Source organism: Cibotium barometz, chromosome 18, assembly GCF_041138505.1.
Source record: "Cibotium barometz isolate CiBa-2024 chromosome 18, ASM4113850v1, whole genome shotgun sequence".
Classification (NCBI taxonomy): domain Eukaryota; kingdom Viridiplantae; phylum Streptophyta; class Polypodiopsida; order Cyatheales; family Cibotiaceae; genus Cibotium; species Cibotium barometz.
In genome coordinates, this window is record NC_141063.1 from 22,910,994 (window position 1) to 22,933,416 (window position 22,423).

The window sequence follows — 22,423 nt, forward strand, 5'->3', positions numbered from 1 at the left end:
CGCAGCGAAGCACCCTAGGGCCTCGCGTCAAATTGTGGGTGTTGTGCTTGCTGGTTTTGCCCCTTTCTCTTCACGTCCACCCATTGCCCCTCCGATGACAACACCTGAGGTTCCATAACACCATTTTGATCCGAAGAAACTGGGGCGTGTTCCTTACCCTTCATCACCACCCTCTGAGGGGCCTCAGAAACTTGTGTCTCCTGACCTTGCCCAACCTCAAGGGAGACCTCTACAACCTTTGGGCACTCAGAAATAAAATGACCCATCTGCCCGCAATGAAAACAATGACCTGCAAATGACCCCCATTTTAACTCATACATCACGGGCTCCATGCCCTCAGCACGCACTTTCAAATGTGCAGGTCTCTATTTCCTAGTGTCCCAAAGCATACATACTCGATTATGATTACGAGACGTAACCCGAAGTTCCACCAACACCTCCCCTATGTTCCTCCCTCAGCAAATTCGGGAGCAACCTCCAATACATCGGAGGAAAATCCATGACCTCCACCCAAATTGGACACGCTTGCGAAGAATATCTCTGTAATCAGCCAATGGCCTCCAAGGGACCACATGAACCAACTGACCATCCAAAAACAACGGCACATGTTGCAACACCACATCCCGGGCCTCACGAGACCGAAACGTGACCTCATAAAATCCTCTTGGCCGATCAAAGATATCCTCAACCACATCTGCATGCAACATGTCTGACAACCAAGCCCTAAACCGACCCATGAGAGGCAAGCGGCCAGTGAAGAAAAACACCACTACCCTATCATAAAAATCAGCAAGTTGCTTAAGCAAGACGAGTCCCCAAGGTAACCTCGGCCACAGTCTCCGGAGGGACAAATGCAGCCCTCCCCTGATTTGCTGCCACATAATCATGCAGCAACTTATTTCCTACATCGATCATCAAAGCTAAGTCAACCTGTGGTTCTGCACTCGAGGGTTGTGACGGATCCTCAACAGGACTTGTCCTTTGCCTCTTGGAGTCCTCATCACCAACAGAGTCATAAATCGATCTCTTGCCAACAGCCATGCCGATTCCATCCGAAGCCTCAGAAAAGACCACATCTCACACCTGCTGAACCTCTTGGGCAACCTCCATTCTCTCTCTTATACCTTCTCTCTCTTATACCAATTGTTGTAACCTTTTTGGTCTCATAGGTCATTTTGGCCTTTTGAAGACGTTAATATATCATTTCATTTCATTTCATTTCATTTCTCGCTCTCTCTCTTTCTCTCTAGGGGAAACTCAAAAAAAGCAGAACGAAAGTCTAAACCATCACTTCTATTCTCATCACATCCATTCTCTATTCATTCTCATCTATCTGATTCATATCACAACCCTAAAACAGCAGTAAAGCAGCCCTAAGCAACAGTCCAAAACCCTGAAACATTAGAACAAAACCCTAAATCAGAAAGAAGAAACCCTAAAACAGCAGTCAAAAACCCTAAAACAGCAATGCAAAACACTAAGGCAACTGAAAACAGCAATTGAAAGCCCTAAAACAGCAATTTACAGCAAAATAGAACCCTAAAACAACAGTGTACAGCAAAACGAACCCTAAAACAGCAGTGTACTGCAAAACAAAACCCTAAAACAGTAGAAAAACAACAAAACGAAACCCTAGATGAGCACACAACGTGTTGCTGTGTTCTCTCTCCCTTTCTCTCTCTTCTCTTGTAGCATTATATGGTAGTGATATGTGTGAACACACTTAGGACCGCCAGGGCACTTTTTCCCTCACTAGGAGGTTTTTTCCCCCGTGCATATGCACACCCTCTTATCTACTCATTTTGGGGTGTGTACTTATCTTTTGTATCTAGCACACATTTGTTTATTCTAATCTAGTGAGCTTGTGTGCTCTTAAGCTTCTCTATCTTGTGTGTGTGCATTGTTGCAACCCTAACCCTAATTCCAACAATTGGTATCAGAGCTAGCTTCCTTAACACTTGATCTAGTAGTCTGCCTCCCTCCTCACGACCCTATTTTTCTGTCTCCGATTGAGATACCCTCTTAGGAGAAGAAGATGTATACTGTAGTGTGATGTATACGAAGTATACAAAACTTTCCAGGTCTACGGCGCGTTTCGGACGCGTTTTGGGCACCACAAGGTTTCTGCAGCCATTCTGGAGAGGCGTCATTTTGGATTGGTTCTGCTCGATTTTGGATGTTTGGACTGTGTAGCGGCAAAGATTTGGCGTGCAGGAGCATCTAGTGTCTTCAACAATATCGACCATCATACTTTCGCCAGTAACACTCTATTCTCTACTCTGTGTTAATTTTCATACACTTTACACGTGATTCGGTCAGTTGGCAGCCATCCAAGGTTGCATTTAGTGAATATTGAGTACTTGCAGTGTGTTGAAAGATTTTTCATTTGGTAGAAAGTCATGGCTGGGCAGTAGTGATGTATTCAACATGTTGTCTGCTGAAGACAAACTTGATGGGAATAACTACCCATTGTGGTTCTATATAATGAGGCATGTATTGGTTACTAAAGGCCTTTGGAATGTGGTCAGTGATAGTGAAACTCGTCCTGTTTCACAACTACCAGTGCAACCAGGTGCTGCAGGTACATCTGAAGTAGAATCTGATACAGATGTGGCTCCTCCACATGCACCACCAGTATCTCCCACTGCTGCTCAAACAAGATGGGATGGAAGTGATGCACAGGCACATGCATTGCTTGCACTTTCTGTGAAGCAAAACATTATTCCTCATATTCGATCATGTAAGACTTCAAAACAAGCATGGGATACACTTGCTGCATTATACCAGGTGCACAATGAAGCACAAGTTGCATATCTGTGCAAACAGTTGGAGTCTGAGCACATGAATGAGGGAGACTCAATGGACAGTTTCTTGACCAAGATCAAAGATTTTAAGGTGCAGCTTGCTGGTGTGGATGAGATATATCCTGATAGTACATTGGTGCCCACAGTTCTCAATGTATTGCCGGATTCTTATCAGAGTTTTACCTCTACCCTTAGACTCATGATGAAGGGAAATCCAAATGCCCTTACGTTTGATGAGTTGGTTTCAATACTCTTGCAAGAAGAGCAATCTAGGCAAAACAGATCTAATATGCGAGTTGGTGACCAAGCTTTTGTTGCCAATCAGAAAGGCAAAGGTAAAGCTTCTTTGCATGGTGGCTATAAGCCAAAATCAAAATCCTCAGGTAAGGATGTAGAGAAAGAAGGTGATAAGCCTAAAAAGAAGGGCAAGTGTCACTATTACAAGAAACCAAGGCACTACATACATGAGTGCAAAAAAAGGCTAGAGAAGAAGAAAAAGAAAGAATCGAGCATGGTTGTGGTTGATGCATCTTCACAAAGTGCAAAGAAGAAGGAATCTGTAAGTTTTGCTCAAGACGATTGGGCATGGACTGTACATTCCAGTTATGAGTCTTCTATTCATGATGTATACATGCAAGTGGCAGAATCGGATTCTTGGTACTTTGACTCTGGTGCTAGTAAGCACATTACGTCACACATGGTTGTTTCCATACGGCGCATGATGGCATATCGTACGGAATACCGTACAGTACGTACTCGTACGGATTCATACGTTTTTTTTAGAAAAAAAAATCAAAAAAAATCCCAAAATATAATTTTTTGGTAGGTAATGGTCTTTCTTTTGCTTATCTATGGCTGTTTGAGCTTCCTCTGTACTATGATGCTTACCTCCTTTCTAAATTACACCATATCTACACTTAGAAATACCTAAGTTTATAAGTATTTTTTTAAAACACCGTATTTTATCGTGCGATAAGAAAAAAAATCATATCGTACCGTATTTTCTGTGCGGTATCGTATCGTACGAACCGTACGATATCGTACCTGACAACTATGACTTCACAAAAAGGTTTGTTCTCATCTCTGAAATCTGTCCGCAAGTACAGGAACCGTCACATGTGCAAATTGTTCCCAATATCCTGTCAAAGGAGTTGGTAGAGTTGTGCTCATCACTGCTGCAAATGGGAGCGCATTTACTCTTTCGAAATTTTTATGTGTGTCAGGCATTAAGAAGAACTTACTATCAGTTTCAACCTTAGCCTTGTCAGGCTTGACGGTGAAATTTGTGGATGACAGATGTACAGTTCAAGATAGAAATGATGGTTATTCTATCATTGCCTCAGGTACCTTGTTTCATGGCCTATACAAGATGAATGTATTTAAGAAGTTGCAGCATGATGCTTGCTCAGTCTCTCCGACTCGTGCTATGAATAATACAAAATTATGGCATGCACGATTTGGCCATCTGAATTATGGCAGTTTGTTACGCCTTCAAAGACATGATATGGTGTCTGAGTTGCCGACTCTTGAGACCCCTACTTGACATGTATGTGAGGAGTGTATTCTTGGTAAAATGCATCAGGCATCATTTCCAAAGGATGGATATGTGAGAGCTATTAAGAAATTACAGCTTATACATAGTGATGTATGTGGTCCTATGAGGACATTATCTATTGGGGGATATCTCTACTTCGTCACTTTTATTGATGATTACTCCAAATATAGCTAGGTGTATCCATTAAAGTAGAAGTCAGAGGTTTTTATGTGCTTTAGGCACTTCGTATCCATGGCTGAAAATGCATGTGAATGTAAAGTTAGTACCCTTCGTTCAGATTGAGGGGAAGAGTATATATCCAAGGAATTTCATGCATATATGGCTGAAAAAGACATAAGGTATCAATGTACAGTGCCATACACACCACAGAAAAATGGTGTGGTTGAGAGAAAGAACAGGGCACGATGTATGGTGAAAGCCCAAGATTTATCTCATGGTTTTTGGTTAGAGGCAACTATGTGTGCAAACTATGTGTTGAACAAATGCCCTACCAAGGCCTTGCAATCTAAAACTCCTTCTGAAGCTTAGCATGACAAGAAGCCTTCTGTGGCTCATTTGCGTGTTTTTGGTTATCTTGCTTATACTCTTGTGCCTGTGCAACAACGCAATAAGCTTGATGATAAGGCAGTTAAATGCATATTTGTGGGATACAGTTCAGAAAGCAAGATATATAGACTCTACCATCCGGTCTCAAAGCGGATTTTGGTAAGTAGAGATGTTTTTTTATCGAAAACTTAGTTCAACCAGCTTTCATGCAAAAAAACAGCAGAATGTATGCTCACAGGACATGTTTGATTCGCTCCTACCTTTGTTTAATGGAGGGCAACCATATGTAGAGCAATTGAATGCTCAACCAAGTGTTGAAATTCAGCCTCTGCAAGTGCAAAATCAGCCTTTTGATGAGACAATTATTGAGGATGTAGTGGATGAAGAGAGAGCAACCATAGAAGAATCTAGGCGTATGCCAAAATGGCTTGTGTAGACATTGAGGGATAACAAGTTAGCAGCTCCTTTACCTCGCAGAACTCGTGCAGGTTCTCATCATGCAGATTATCCTCATGTGAATCGTGTTCTCATTTCTACTTTATGTAATGAGGAGAAACCTGTTTCCTTTGAGGAAGCACAGGATAATGATCATTGGATGCATGCTATAGAGGATGAGTATAACTCTATACTCAAGAATGACACCTGGTATTTGACAAATCTACCTCATGGCAAGAAGGCCATTGATACTAAGTGGGTTTACAAGTTAAAACGCAAAGCACATGGTAGCATTGATCGCTACAAGGCCAGACTTCCCTTCTTTATGTACGCAACACGAGACCAAATATACAGTATGCGGTCTCACAATTGAGCAGATTTATACATAGCCCAGGTACAAAGCATTGGCAGACTGTTAAGCGGGTTTTCCGCTATTTACAGGGCACTCAATATTTTGGATTGTTTTATCCAAAAGGGGGTGAGTCACAGCTGCATGTTTTTAGTGATTCAAATTGGGCTGGATGTTATGACACACGAGTGTCCACTAGTGGGTTTTGCTTTCGCCTTAGTGATTCATGTATATCATGGCTCAACAAGAAGCACTCTATAGTGGCCACTTCCAACTGTGAAGCTGAGTACAGGGCCGCTTTTCCATCTACAGTTGAGTGTGTGTGGCTCAGATATCCTATGGCTGATTTGGGTGTTGGACACTCGTCTAGCACTACGATTTTCACTAACAGCCAGAGCCCATTAGCAATTGCAAGAAACCCAGTGTTTTATGCTCGCACGAAGCACATTGAGGTGCATTACCACTATGTCATGGAAAGACGCTCTGCGGCAGAGATCACCTTGGTCTATGTGCCTACACATGACAACATGGTAGATTTATTCACGAAAGGTCTTTCTCGTGAAAAGTTCGAAGCTTTTCATAAAGCTTTGGACCATGGTTGTCACGGTATGAAAATACGATACCGTACGGGAATTTTTGGTACGATATGAAATTTTCGGATACCGTACGATAAAATACGGTTTTTATTTTTTACACTTACAACCTATGGAGCTTCAAGCTTGAATGTGAGGGAAGGTTGGGAGGGGAGGAGTCTACAGTGCTTGAGGAACCACAACATGGATATGTGTCTCTCTCGGTTGGATCTCCCGATTGTCTCCAAAAAAGAACCTAGATGGGTAATGCAATACCAAAGGTCTCCCAGTGTAGCGTTTATGACTAAGGGACCGTCCTTGCACAAATACGAGAAGTGCATCTAGGGTGATAATGTTAGGGACTCCTCTCTAGATCAAAATGGCCATGTCCAAATCTTCTCCCTCGTACATAACTTGAGAATCTAATTGTCTAGCCTACCTATACGAGGGATCCCCAAGTGATGTAGCAAGATTCTCTCATCCTACCAATCAAGTGTACACTACCAGTCTACCTCGCCAGATTTTTTAGGTCTCTCAACAACCCCATATGGAATACTGAGTGGACACAAAAGTTGCGAAGTATTGCGAGCATTTGGGATCTTCGTAAAGCAAGGTTTCTATATTTTTTTTAAGCATTTGGAAAAAAAAATTTCAAGGAAAAATGGTTTTTTGGGAAAAATAAAATAAAATAATCCCGTACGATATCGTACGGTATCGTACCACTCGTACCGTACCGTACGAACCTGTTCGTACGCGTACGAGAAACAACTATGCTTTGGACTTACTGCCTTTTCAGGATTGATCGGCCATACCCTGTACATGTTCACATCATCACTCCAGGGGGGGTTTGTAGCATTATATGGTAGTGATTTGTGTGAACACACTTAGGACCGCCGGGCCACTTTTTCCCTCACTAGGAGGTTTTTTCCCCCGTGCATATGTACACCCTCTTATCTACTCATTTTGGGGTGTACTTATCTTTTGTATCTGGCACACATTTGTTTATTCTAATCTAGTGAGTTTGTGTGCTCTCAAGCTTCTCTATCTTGTGTGTGTGCATTGTTGCAATCCTAACCCTAATTCCAACATCTCTCTCTCTCTCTCTCACGCGCACGCGCACATTTTGTGATGATTGGGACCTCGGCTGAATCTTGGGAGGACCAAGATTATGCTCCTCCATGCCTCCTTCCTTGTTACAACCAGACATTCTTTCACATACAGAGGTGATGATGTCGAGTAGGTCAAATTGTATGTACACCTGGGAATCACTTTTACTAACCCGCTCTTTATTATGCATCCGGCTGCCCAAGCATGGTCACCTCGCAATAACCCACCCTTGCTTGCTTGGAAAGACTGTTTTCAGCCCATTTCGAGGAACCTAGTACCAAATACTCACAATCTAATACTTTGGTAGCCGGCGGTGATGTATGGGACTTCTTTTTGGGGACACCAGACATGGATTCTACAGAGAGCATTTTTTAGGGTCAATGTGGATGGATTCGTTGGAAAGCCCAACTTTCTCCCCAGACACATGTTCCACGCCATGAGAATTGACATACCCGTTTATGTTGTTCATTCCTCCCTTAGATTCCGTCCCTCATGAAAAGTTCCTATGGTTAGAAACATTATACCTAATCTCGAGCTTTTGCCCTCTCGAGTGTTCTTGCAAGGAGAGTTACTCCACCTTTCCTAACCTCGATTCAAGATAGGTTCTTTGTGAGAATTACTCTACCTTTCCTAACCTCGATTCAAGATAGGTTCTTTGTGTAGCATGGGAGCCTGTGCACTAGCCCATGAAGAACACAAACCTAACTTTAATGATTCCAAAATCTAACTGTTATCTCCCATTAAAATATCAAGGCTTTACACACTCTTTGATGTATTGGGCGGACTTTTAGAATAAAGTGCCTGCCCTGCACATTAATTAGTGTGTACATGAACCTTATAATGTATACACATACTGTGACACTTAAAATACCATTAAATACAGATGAACTTTTGCATCGAAAACCAAGCCAAAAGCCTACAAGTAGACATTTCATGCTACATCCTTGAGGTTGCTTAGTTCCGTGCATTCCCGGCTTCTTGGGCACATATGTTGAATGTAGGGTTTATGGTGCATCTCCACTTGTGAGCCTCCTTGAGGGAGTGAATAGTCTCTTAGTTAAGTGTAAGGTTAGTGTGAATACACTCTAGTACGCTCACTTTGAGGCTAGGTCCGGTGCCTATATAAAGGACCCTCATGTAACATTATTTGTAAGTGCAATCAAGTTGAAGCAAGTTTCCTTGTGCTCTCTCTCTCTCTCTCTCTCTCTCTCTCTCTCTCTTATGCAAGCGTGTGTTCCTGCAATCAAGTGTTTCTCTCTCTCTTCTCTCCCATAGTTGTGCATTTTACTAACATGGTATCACAGCTTTGGCTTTGAGCTATCTCATTTTACTAACATGGAATCAGATCTTTGGCTTTGAGCTATCTTGCTCTGTGTTGCTACTCTTTAACGCGAAGAATCGACTCCTATTCATCTCATGCTACTAAACGCACATGGAGTTGTGCACGTGCAATCCTACTGCAATTCACGCTCTTTCTTGTTTTGCTACTGTTGGCACCTTGTTGGGGTTGCGTTTTTGTTGTCATAGCAGAGTTGACTATGCGCACAGCCATAGGGAGCCTTGGTGAAGTCGTGTGCTGTTGCTCTTCGTCATGTTGGGCTGAAAACGCAAAGGCATATGCTTTTTTTCATCTCGTGGAGTGACTGTGGAGTGACGATTTGCTGAAAAACGCAGATTCACTACTAGTTCTTCATTTAGTGGAGTGAGGAAAGGTGATTCAACCCATCTTCAACAAAATGCAAGTGTGGTGCTACTCTTCATCAAGCCCCAGTTGCCGAGAGCCTAGAGGACTGTTTTCACTTCAAACGCAAAGGGGTAAGCTGTTTTTCTTGCTACAAGTGGTGTTTTGGCTGCAAATACAAGGATTCCTACACTATTGGTTAAGATTTTTGGCATAAGTATTGGTTGGTTGCGGCATGGCATCTCTACTACCTATTAAGTTCTCAAGTTGGATGGATCCAACTATCCATTGTGGAAAGTAAAGATCCGGAGTCACCTTGTGCCGCAAGCTGTGGAAAATTGTTTTAAGGCAAGGAGTTGAAACCAGGAGGGTCAGAGAAGAGTCTCACATCCACGTTGAGAAGGAGACGTATCATTGAGGATGACGAAGGTGCTATTGATGAAGAAGTACTTGACCCACAGTTGATTGCATATTGGGAGAAGCATGATGCTCAAGTCTTTGCCTTGATTATCATGACCACGTCGAACTTCTTGATTCCTCCCATTCAAACAACGGAGTCATCTAATGAGGCATGGAGGGTTTTGCAAGGATAGTTTGAGATGAAGAGCCTCACCAAGGTGATCAATTTGGAAAGTCAGCTATATGGTTTGTCTCTTAATGAAGGTAACTCTCATGCTGTTTGGAATGCCGTCTTATGTACATCTTGCGGTACCACACGCACCTGGTGATACCCACTCTTCAAATCTACACGGCCAAAACATGCCAACCCATCAAGCTTATCAAGAATGTCATCTATGCATATAAAAAAACGATTCTTGGTAGTAAGCTTCTTCAATGCCCGATACTCAACACACATACAAAATGACCCGTCCTTCTTTTGTAGAAGGATTACAGATGAGCAAAATAGCAAAGAGCTTGGCTAAACTAAACCATGCTCTAAAACCTCATTTACCTGTTTCATAATCTTCTCTTGTTGCACAGCACTCACGCAGTATGTGGGTCTATGAGGTGAACTACCCGGCACTATATCAATGTGATGATCCTAGGGTCTTGGAGGAGGTAGCTCCCCTAGCAATGCATTGGCAAAACAATAAATTAAATTCCACAAAAAAAATTCAGCCTCTTGAGTAAGAGTATCCACATGCACATCATTATGTTCAACATTACAAAAACAAAAACCAAGTACATAGAAAGACCCTTTTTTATTGCTTTATAGATCTGTATGTGAGATACAATGGAAATAGAGACTCCCTCCTTCTCAGCAAAAATAACAAGCATGTGGCCGGCCGCCGTTATGCATAAAGCGGCTTCAGCTTCAATTTGGGTCCCAAGTCCCCTACCTCAATGCCCAAAGCCACAGCCATTTGCACGGAGATGAAGTTATCTGTTGGACAATCATCAAACATGAAGAGAGTGGGCTGGTCCTTACTTTGTCCCTAGCTTTGCATACCACTCTCTCATTACCCTCATGACTTGTATTCCCTTGTACATCACAAACGGCATGTACATATACCTTGGGCTATTTGTCATTCTCATTCTTTTTGCATTGCTGGCACTCCCTAAACATGTGATCTTGCTTTCACATGCAAAGCACTTTCCCTCTTTAGCATACTGCTCTCTTTGCCCCAGGGTGAGACCAAACTTGTGCCTTTTGTTGGAGTTGTCCTTAGATTAAGTATTTCAGCTTTCCTGCCTCCTTTGGCATCTCTAAAGTCTTTTCTCGATGGCTGTCCACCTTTTTGCAGGTTTTGGAGAGCCCTTTATTTGACCTTTTTAGCATGTGCATCCTTGCCGGAAAGTTGTAATTTTTGCACGAATTGCTCGGTGGAAAGGGCTGAAGCAATAAGCTCTTGTAAAGTTTGGCTTTTCTGCATGTCTACACCTGATTGGTAGATGGGTAGCAATCCGGATTCAAATTTTCCCTTCTTTTCGGGCTCACTAATGTGCATAAACGATGAGACCTCCAAGTAGGAGAGTTTCACAAATGTGCAGCCGATCCTTTACGAAACATACTTGCATAGTGAATCTTAGACTTCACCGTAAAATCTTCATCACACTAAAGGCAATATCAGATTGTGCAATAAAAGCCATTGCCTTGCTTGCATCATACTCACTATGACATGTTTCAAATTTGAGCGACTTGTCACCGGCCTCGATTCTTCTTGCTGATGCTCCTCCCTTCCCGTTCCAATGAAGCAGCCCTTTCAACATAGTGCTCATCATTGGTACGATATGACACATGATCTCTCTAAGTAGGTGGCCTTGGCAACAATGGCCTTCCTGCATGCATGGGTACATCCCTTCTTGCAACTTCTTGCTCATAAGAATACTCAAAGGCGTAAGTATCATGGGTTGCATGCATGTTCATCGTGTACATCACCTAGTATCATGGGTTGCATGCATGTTCATCCTGTACATCACCTGCATAACAAGAAAAGCCAATTCAACAGGCGAAGTCCCATGTCCTGCCGGCGGCCATGTTCACCATGAAAGGAATAACCTGCATGAGCATATCTTTCATCCTTGGATCCATGAGGTGAAGAGGCATGGCAAGAAGTCATCAAAGGCTCCTCTCTATTGACAAAAGACTTTACCTTGTGAGAAATAGCACCAACCAGCTCTATCTGAGGTGGTATCTTGAATTTTGGCTCACCTGCTTCACCCATGAAGAGGCTGAGGGAATGCACAACGGAAGATGGGAAAGTGGAAATGCAAGAGAGAGAGAGAGAGAGAGAGAGAGAGAGAGAGAGAGAGAGATGGAGAAAAAACGCATGTGAATACCTGCTCTCAATATCAACCAAACAAGAAGCACATGCTAGTACAAGTCCCGAGCAAGAGGGGTAAGATCACCTCGTATGTGAGGGACTGCAGATCACCTCGTATGTGAGGGACTGCAGCAAGCCAATATGCAAAGACACTAAGGCATGCAAGGCAAATACTCAAGTCAAGTGTGAGGGGGGAATGGCCCGGCTATATATATGCCCAAACAGGGACAGCCGACCAGCATCCTAACGACTAGGAAAAACCCAAGACTCCATAAAATAGGGAAAAAAAAGTGGGAACAAGATGTGAGGGGTGACCAACCCCTCTAGCTAACATGGTCAGCCCTAAAGGCTAAAATAGGACACCACAAAGGAAGCCAGCAGCAAGGGGATGATGATGTCTAACACCCCCTCTCACCACCGGATGTTGAGTGAACTCCAAGAAGCCAAAGACGCCGTCCTCGATCAAAGATGAAAGACTACAGCAGCAAAAAGTACAAGGAAAGCTCCACAAGCAATCTCCTCGGCAACTTAGCTACAAGAGCAATAGAACAAGCCACTAGGTACACCGCTCCTCTAGAAGAAAACAACCATGTAGGCTGCTTTGTGTTGCTCCAAATAATGGTTCCACTCCCAAGTGTAATAACACTCCCAGAAGTCGAATGTCGTGTTTCCAACCTGGAGAAGATCTGAAAAACCTCAAAACCAACCTAGATCCGATCTTGTAGATAATCAATCCCGGGAGAAGCAAGTTACTCCTCACTGGAACCCTCTGAGTCCATCTGCTCAAACTCTGTAACAAGAGTTGCCAAACGTTGAAAAAAAAAAGCATCCTCTGGAAAGGTCGGCATCACAAGATATAAAGACTCTATAGAAAAGATGGGGTCCATCAGCTTAAACTCCATACCATGAGTTACCCAATGCACACTCCACTGAGGTGGGCATCGCCAGATGAAAGGACTCCACATCCCCCTCTGAAGAATGACATCGTCGGACTGGTACAAGCCCAACCTGATTCTGATCCAAATCCAGAAAACTCCGGAAGTACCACTGTGTCCCAAGCACGGCTAGCAACCACAGATCCAAACCATCCCACCGGGTCCGAAAGTCTATCCTCCAAAACAACCCTACATGCCACATCAAGTCAAATGCAAAACTAGCAGGTGGAGGGGCATCCTCAGAAGCATCACAAAGAGAGGTAGAGGTAGACTCCTCACAATGAGAAAGGGAAGCATGAATATAAACTACAGTGGTAACAAAGTCCTCAAAAGCATCAAGACTCTTCCATAAGTAGAACCAGATTCCAAGAATCAGTAACAAACAAGTGATCCCAGTGTAAGGATCACACCTCACAGGCAAAACACCCTCCTTTCTCTGCAAACACTACAAAGAACACAGGCTCGGACAAAATAAACTCTGCTCAAGATCTCTGAAAAGATCACTACTCTCGTCAAGAAAGTACTCTCCTCCAAAATCTGCAAACTCTTGTCGCAAAAGAAAGTCTCCACAAGTACAAAACAGCTCTCCCAAACTGATCCTCAAGAAGTAGCTGGAGAAGGGCCCCCTCTGAGTGTCGAAAACTCCTTCGGGAAGCAAAACGCAGCCAAAGAAAACTTAAGGAAAAAAAACACAGGTATAGATGCTCCAAAATCAGCTAAACACTGACTCAAATCAATAAATCCAATGTCCTCCTCAGGTACCAAGCTGTCACCAAAGCCACAATCCACAAAAGACCCCCTCTCCAAGTGATATGTGTCTACTAGAGAAGAAAACGCAGCCAAGAAAGGGGCTGCAATCCTGAAAATACAGACTGACCGGCTTCCACACCTCAAATGAGGAAAAAACGCTGAAGAGAAGGTACCTTCGGCTGAAAATGATGGAGCCCAAGTGCAGGTAGAGCTACCAGCAGTTACAGTCCAGAAAACACAGCAACGAGGGGCTGCAGATCTGAAAAACGCAGAGGTGAAAGGGGCTGTAGATAGGGCAGAGTCTGGTGCAGCAGGAAAAAAACACAGATCCGATAAGATACCACCAAGCCTCAGATATGCCAACCAACTTCAGCAAAAGAGCCTGTAGAAGAAAAAGGCAACAAATACACTGCTGCTGCCCTAAAACAGAGCAGGCCAACAGCACTACAAGAGTCCCAAGGATAGATGCTGATGAAGATCGACCACAAAACTGCAACGGTGAAGCGCCTGGAAGAGGGCAAACTAACCAACAGCAGATATGAGAAAAAACGGAGGAAAGAGGGAGCAACTAATGCTGCAAGTCACTGGCACTCTGATACCATGAAGGAATGCACAGCAGAAGATGGGAAAGTGGAAACGTAGGAGGGAGAGAGAGAGAGAGAGAGAGAGAGACATGGAGAAAAAATGCACGTGGATACCTACTCTCAATATCACCCAAACAAGAAGCACATGCTAGTACAAGTCCCGAGCAAGAGGGGGAAGATCACCTCGTATGTGAGGGACTGCAGCAAGCCAATATGCAGGGGCACCAAGGCATGCAAGGCAAATACCTAAGTCAAGTGTGAGGGGGGAATGGCCCGGCTATATATATGCCCAAACAAGGGCAGCCAACCAGCATCCTCACAACTAGAAAAACCCCAAGACTCCATAAAATAGGGGAAAAAGTGGGAACAAGATGTAAGGGGTGACCAGCCCCTCTAGCTAACATGGTCATCCCTAAAGGCTAAAATAGGACACCACAAAGGAAGCCAATAGCAAGGGGATGATGATGTCTAGCAGAGGCATGGCGAGAAGTCAACAAAGGCTCCTCTCTATTGACAAAAGACTTTACCTTGCGAGAAATAGCACCACCCAGCTCTATTTGAGGTGGTATCTTGAATTTCGGCTCACCTGCATTACCCTCCAACACATCTCCATTTCAGATAAGATATGTAAGGGCTAGCTCTCCCTTGGCTTCACACCCAACTCCTTTGCCATGGAGTCCAATGTGCGGTCCACCATACATTCACCTTTTGCGGCTTCACCTTTTGTGAACCTTTGGGTTCTTGTGTAGAAGCCTCTTTTTCTTGTAGTTGTTTTCTCATATGCTGAATTTCAGACTTTAATGCACTATACTCATCTTCTTGCATAATCTCTTTGCCTTTGGGCGACTGTCCAAGCCGTGCAGCACGTTGTCTAGGTGCATATGTGCCATGCATAGATTCCAAGGCATGTGTATCACTTGAATTCCCTCATGAATTCGGCACTTCACCATTCCTCCCTTGGCTGTCCATAATGTCAAGTGCAATGTTTACGCGGTGTCCAAGCCCCTTGCCGAGGAGAGAGAAACAACTGTGCTCTAATACCAATGTAATTCACCCGGTCGGGTGTGAGCACTAATTGGGCACCGTCTCCTAAACACTTCTGAAATGGAAACAGCACGAGACAAAGACAATGCTGAAAATGAAACTTTGCAAAATGACACCACCAGGGCCGGAACCTGCCTCCCCCCCTCTCGCGCGCCTCTCAATACCAAGTATGTTATTTGAGTATTTTGTTTTGTACAATGTTCCACAGGCACTTAGGTCGGATTTTCCATGAACAAAAGAAATGAATACATGTACCAAACAAAATTGTTTGTCAGAGAAGAATTCTGTTGCTAGAGGTTTTCTAGAAATTCCCCACCTCTCACTAGAGCGAAGCAACCACACAACTCGTGTTCCGAGTCCACACACGTCATTGGTGTGCCCACAATAGCGCCTCGGTTGTAGCCTCACAATGGAGAGTGCTGAAAATGGCAGACTGATGCTAGAGAATACACCAAGAAAAAATCCAAGGAGCCACGGAGTATGTCAAAGAAGTAGAGCACATAGGACGCTCTCAGTCAATCACGGGCACCGCCCACGAGCATTACATGCCCATGGAAGGCTCAGAACAGCTCCAAAAAGAAAAATGCAGCCACGAGGGCTCTCCAAGAACAATCGCCTATCAACAAGGGCTTCTCGACAACTAAGCCGTTCAGCATAACGCAGGCGGCCTAATGACATGGCGCCCGTAAAAGTGGTTCAGCTGGGCGGCAGAATGTTCAATAATCAACACATGAAGAGGGGCGCCCTTCAAATGAGGATCACAAATATGCAGTCAGAATTGCGATCGGGTGAGCGTAGCCCCTATCTATGTGAGCAAAAACGATGGAGAGCTTGTGTGCAAGAAAAACGACGATATAGCTTGCAAAGAGAAGAGAATGAATCGTGCATGTGATTTTTGGTTGTCTACACCAACTCTTGCAACATGGGTGGTCACCCCTCACTTATGGGGTACCCTCTCCACACTCTATAAAAACTAGAGTGCCCAAACAAGGTGCCCACCGGGTTGGGCCCCGAGCACTTTAAAAGTTGTCGAGACAAATTTTAATGAGTGTGAACATGCAAAGGTCATAACCTTACAAATCATTTTAATAGATTAAAATAAAGGTTTAGAGTGCACTTACCACCTGTTCGCATGCCACAAAACACATCAAAATACAAGGCATTCACACTATTCACGAGTAGGCGTCCCAAGCCCATGAATTGGACATTCAAAGCAAGCAATCACATGAAAATAGTTCACGCGAAAATAGTTTCAAACATGCAAACATGTGTGCATGTGCACTTTGTTATGAACAATCTCCCGGTCATGGAACATGTAAAGCACTAATATTTCCGAGGCCCGGGCCTAGGTCTGACACATGACAAAGCGTGAAACTGAGGTCTCGAAGACTTGGATCCACACACTAGCCACAAGTGGGCACAAAAGCTGGGATCTTGGGTGCTCTGATCCACACGTTGGCCACAATTCGAGAGGCACGAAGGTTGCCTATGTTGGAAAATGTATAATCTCCAGATCGTCTTCATGTACCCTAGCATGCTTGTGCTGGTCATTTCTATGAGACCTTGCACTAGCATAACTAGCAAACATCATTTAGGTTTTTTCTGGCATTTTTATGGGTCTTTTTAGGCTATTTATGGCTCACAACTGCTGCCGGCCTGCAGTAACTGGCTGACATGCTCATATATGAGGTATATAAGGGTTCTCACCCTTCTCCTCATATCTCATCTTATTTTTGCATATTTGCTGGAGGTCATTCGCTATTGCAACAGTCTCTTATGCTTATAAGCACCTACGGGCTTCCCTCGTGCTCATTTTCAGCAATAATCAACTATCTACAGCCTTCAGCAGTTTGTACTTGGGCAGTTTGTACTTGGGCCGCGTTTTCTCTTTCTTTTATGGTATCAAAGACAAAGCTGACCTAAAGGCAAGAAAGTAAGTTGGAAGAGCAGAAGACGCAGATCCAGGCTCTAGAAGAGTGTACCTGTTCTCCAATGTCGCGTTTTCCATCTCCTCCTCCCTCTCCTTCCGTATCCCAGATTCCAAATACTCGACACTGGGACCCTCTCGCGGGGTCACGCCTGCAGCCGAGCTCTTTGCTTGAGTTGCAGATGCGTGCATTGGAGAAACATAGCCTAATTGAAGAAAACGTAGCTTCCAAATGAAAAACACAGCTCCCAGATCTGAAAACACAGATCTTTATGTGCTGAAATCCGTAAACAACAGGTTCATGAAGAAAAACACAGGTCTTTATGTGCTGAAATCTGTAAACAACGCAGGTCTTTATGTGCTGAAATCTGTAAACAACAGGTTAATGAAGAAAAACGCAGGTCTTTATGTGCTGAAATCTGTAAACAACAGTTCTAGGCTCTGATACCATGTGAGATTTATGTGCTACTGCTGTAAATCTGAAAACAGAGGATAAAACAGCATATATGTGTAGACAGTAGACTGCAGATGATCAAGAACCTGAATTAGGATGACGGTACAGCACGAGGGAGGCCCATGAGTGCTGGTATGTACAAATCACAGCTGAAAAGGGAGATGAAAATGATGAGGACTGAGGCACCTATTATATAGGTCCTCTAGAGCTGGTCGGCTAGGTCCTGCAGGCCGACCTTGACAAAAGTCCATAAATCTTTAAAAAGGCTAAAAAGGCTCCAAAAAATGGTGCAAAAATAGCAAAGAAAATATGCAGTGCAGGGCCCTATAAATGGGCCAGATACAATACAAGCATGCAGGGAGTCCATCTGGGGATGAACAATATTTCCAACAGGGACTCACAGGTGCATGGGTGTGGGTGTGATTGGGAGCCTAACATGTTTGAAGGCCCATCTTGTAGGTTTGAAGGGCCTTGGTGTAGAGCTATGCAAACAAGTGTCCCAAGCAATGTACGATTCTCTTTTGCCTTGGAAGAAGGAAAAAGAAGGATCGGCTAACCACTGGATGTCCATGGCAGCCAATGTCCATTACATAAATAAAGTGGAGATGGAAAGAACAATTCTTAAACAGCTGTCCCTCTTGACAATCATCCTCGACTCCAAAAGAAAAACACCAGCTTTATAATACAATGCACATTCACAACTGAAAAACAGTTAATCAAACAAACTCACACATACCCATTCACCATAAGAGCAACTTGACTCCCACGTTTGATGGTCACATACTGTGTCTCCTACACAAATTATAACCATACAGTCTAAGGGCAATGAAAGTGTTGAAAATGAGCATATTTAATTCCAAAATCAAAAACTGTTCTCTTAACTTCATAAATCAAGTTGACTAGAACACTTTACCAAGGAAAGGATCTGCTTCAAAACATGTGTCACCACAGATTCAACAGGTTGTATATCAACAACTACAGCTCCGGGCTCTCCATGCTGCAAAAGTGAAGAAAATTTCTTAGCATCAGCATGTGAGGACACAACCCAAGTTCCATGGTGTGGCTTCTGCTCGTGCCAGCTGTTCACCTGGAAGATACCAGTTCATGCAAAAAAAATAAAAGGTAGAATTAAAAATTTTGAAAATAAGTGCCTCCAAAAATTCAGTCCACTTACAATGCCAAGACCGAGCTCCATTTTTCCAGAATCCAACCTGTCAGATGTAACTTGACCAGGTACTGTACATACAGAGAAAGCAACACCCATTGTACCAACCAATTGTGCCACTTTCATAGCTTCAGCAGTCACCTCTGCAAGACTCAAGCCTGCAGCAGCAGCTGATCCTGCAACCTGATCAGCTCTCAACAGTAGTCAAGGCATAAGGTAATTCAAACATCAGTAACACTCTAAACAATGCAAGCACAGATAGAACAGATGGATAGGGAAGACGAATAAGTTATAGGTTGCTCTAAGATGAGAATAAAGGATTGAGAACCAAGCAAAACTGTTCATGAACACAGTTATGTCTCGTGGATTGGGAACTGACCTTGTTTACAAAAAGTGTACCAGCAAGCCCCCTACGCCCTGCAATTCCTCGAGGAGGAGGTAGGGCACAATCATCACCCACTATCACCATCTAGGAACCACATTCACCACATCACAAAATCAAGAAAGAAGGTTGGTCAGACCTAGTGAAGAGAGAAAAATCCACAAATGGGAGCTCAAACGGTAGTTGAATTGAAAACAATCAATCTAAAATTCTCTTTTTCCCACCTCGACTTTGAAGCCTTCTGCCTTTGCCTGTTCAGCTGCTAGACCAAAATTTAAGCGATCCCCAGTATAATTCTGCAAACATCACCGACCCCAAATTGCCTTATCCAACAAAAATCATGGTCATGAATCACATAGCAGATAATAGATTCAATAAGATCCCTGGTGTAGTTCTGCAAACATCATTGACTCCAAATTGCCTTATCCAACAAAAACCATGGTCAATGAAGCACACAACAGATAGTAGAGTCAAAATACTACCGTCACAATTAGAAGACACCCCGGAGGACCAGTAACAGCTCTTATTGCCTGTGAATCCATTCACTTTAAGTAAGCTAGATTCAATACTGGTCACCAAGAATGAGCAAGCAAAATAATGCTATCAATGAATTAGCAACAGCAATAAACTGAGTTGGCCAGTGGCTTGTGAGCGTTTCAGTGGATTTATAAGTTAAAAGGGGACAGCCTTCAATAGCAGCTCGCATGAAGTTGAAGAGACAAGGCTCTTGATACAATGGTGACAGCTTAGTAAAAGATCATATACTTTCATCATAGAAAAGAAAGTCCTTGTGAAATTAAATGCTCACAGCTAAGACTGCGGTTACTGAAGGAGAGGTGAAAATGTCACCACAAACAGCAGCTGTAAGCATTCCCACTCCAACAAACCCAGCATGAGCAGGCTCATGCCCGCTACCCCCTCCTGCAATTTTTGCACAGACATTATCACTGGATGCTACGTATTGATGCCCCTTGAGGAATGAAATGATACAGAACGAAAAGAACACGCATCCAGTGAAGAGTGTGGCTTATGATCAAAATAGGCAACATACTGTTTGCAGTACTGAACAGATGATTCGCAAAAATTCTAGGTGGATACTTTCTCTCTCTCACCTGAAATGACTGCCACCTTTTCATAAGTTGCTTTACAAACATCAGCTCGAAGCACCACTTTCACCTGAAATATACGAGCATCGTCGGATGTATCAAGTCACTGCTGGCATGTAAGGGCACTGTGAAATGGCAATTTGAAAGGGCACCCTTCCGAGGTAAACCATCTCAAACAGTTTCCAGCTAGAAGAGTAAATGGCATGAGCAATCAATGGCATAAAGTTAACCAAGAACGTATGCACCGATCACGCAAAGATAGAATAAAATCTCTGCACCTCTGGAAATCCATTCAAATACTGGAGATTGGGATAAGTCTCCACCATGCCCTCGATAAGCTCAGTGACCGCATCTGCAAGATCCAGTCCACCAGGGTTCAAAAGCTTTCTGCGCTGGATGACTCTTTTTCATGGCAAAACAGTTACATTACAGTAGATGACGGTGGACTATCAACTTAGTTAAAAGAATGACACAAGCCTAGGTGTGTTCTTGATGAAGCAGACTTGCACATGGAAAAGGAACAGTGAGAGTGAGTGCGTGCGTATGTGTGTGTGTGTGTGTGTGTGTGTGTGTGTGTGTGTGTGTGTGTGAGAGAGAGAGAGAGAGAGAATAAATCCTTGTAATGGCAAGCTGAGCCTCTCTGCATCCCACACGGGGGCTGATTTCTCCACGCTGAAGGATTAAACTCGTGTACGGTGGCGGAGCCTTGCAGGTTTTGAAGTTTGGGGGGCCGGGCACACTTGGAAACGAACGCATGGCAGCCGAGAGATTAAAAGGCAGCATGCGTTGACCAGCATCGAGGAGCTTCATGAGCTTGTATTATTTGTACTTGAAGAATGCAGTGCACAGAAGGAGGAGATGATCTGACGTACCATTGGGGTCATTGATCAACTTCTTAGCCGAGGACATTCCGTCGAAGCCGGCGTCGGAAAGAGGTGGTGAGCGGCGACAAAGCAAATCGACGCCGCGAGAAGGATAGGGAAGGGGCGACAGAAACAGGAAATCAGTAGAAAAGCGGTAGCTTGAGGGAGGTAGGCGGGTAACGATGGGGTGCGGCGGCAGTGCGCACGGTGGTGAGGTGAAATGATGATGCTGATGATGCAGTTTGAGAGAGTTCCCGCTCATCAATGGGCGCCCGCGTAGATAGCCTGTTCCGGGCAGCTAGTTGGTACATGAAAAAAATAGTTGTAAAATAAGCAATTACTAGAATTATCTTTCGCCACCAATTTCTTATAAGAGACTTCCACTAGGACTTGCACTCAGACACAAACCGTTCTAGCCTATCAGGAATCGAAACTCACCCGCTTAGCCTACGATCATGTTACATCCTCAAATGGAAGTCGCATAACAAGGCAGTTCGCATCTTCATGCCCATGATTCATTGACACCCCATGCCATCATCCCCCTGATTTTTCGTTAATCTTGTGGTTTAGCTTCGCCACACATCTGTACAAATAATGCAATACACAATATGTAGCTACTACTTTTGGTGCAAAAGGCATGGCCACATTTAAGTCCCTTAAAATATGCCAACAATTTTTTAGGATCCCAAAACCATTCTATACTTTAACTTTATCAAAGAGTCTTTTCTCCCACAAGTGTTCTCCAGCCTTTAACCTATAAATGTGTTAAGTCATCCCCCCCCCCCCAGCAGTACATACGATACTTCAGAATATCTTCCTAGAGTTCACAATACCTTGTAGTATACCATGTCTACATCTATACTGAGAAGGTAAATACTTTTTTGGTGGCTTCCATTAAAGCTTGATGTGAGAACCATCTATAGCACCACACATGTTAGGCAAAGATATCAATGCTTCAAACTCGATATGATATGTTCTGGATGGTCACCATGTGGTACACTAATACCATGACTCTCGTGTACACAAGAAATCCACAATTATACCTATATGCTTATAAATTATTGACTCACCCACACTAAACAATAGCTAGTGGATGAATGCCAATGTGCTAATCTCTATAACGTCATCGCTAATGCAATGTCGCTTTATATGAGGTCTTAAATGGTATTTAGATTATTAGAGCAAGGCAAACGAGGCTCTATCAATGCACTTAAAATATGAAACGACTTGTACGACATCCTATATGTATAGAAAAACTTGTGTTAATTCTCTAATCATGCCTTAAGCCAAATGTTAGAGTGGATGACTCGCCACAAAAGGTCACTTGTCGTGGACAGCACCACCACCCTATATCTCCAATCCTCCTTGAGTCTAAGTATGCTATGATTATGGAAAACAT

The 22,423-nt window shown here is 43.6% G+C and overlaps 1 protein-coding gene across 3 annotated transcripts in view; it reads right to left on the bottom strand.

Annotated features, from left to right (window-relative positions):
* The window catches only part of LOC147629081 (putative 3,4-dihydroxy-2-butanone kinase), a 97,581-nt gene extending 76,304 nt beyond the window's left edge, over positions 1 to 21,277 (bottom strand). For 2 of the 3 annotated variants that reach the window (XM_086812327.1, XM_086812325.1), the window contains exons 1-10: positions 21,034 to 21,275; positions 20,440 to 20,513; positions 20,168 to 20,231; positions 19,864 to 19,976; positions 19,538 to 19,585; positions 19,280 to 19,351; positions 19,053 to 19,142; positions 18,683 to 18,856; positions 18,422 to 18,505; positions 18,245 to 18,300 (exon numbers count right to left, since the gene is read on the bottom strand). In XM_086812327.1, coding sequence (XP_086668453.1) covers positions 18,245 to 18,300; positions 18,422 to 18,505; positions 18,683 to 18,856; positions 19,053 to 19,142; positions 19,280 to 19,351; positions 19,538 to 19,585; positions 19,864 to 19,976; positions 20,168 to 20,231; positions 20,440 to 20,513; positions 21,034 to 21,070 — 812 coding nt within the window. In that variant the 5' untranslated portion in view covers positions 21,071 to 21,275. Of the gene's footprint in view, positions 1 to 18,244; positions 18,301 to 18,421; positions 18,506 to 18,682; positions 18,857 to 19,052; positions 19,143 to 19,279; positions 19,352 to 19,537; positions 19,586 to 19,863; positions 19,977 to 20,167; positions 20,232 to 20,439; positions 20,901 to 21,033 lie in introns of all 3 variants that reach the window. The other variant, XM_086812326.1, reaches the window with a different exon arrangement.
* Positions 21,278 to 22,423: the final 1,146 nt, after the last annotated feature.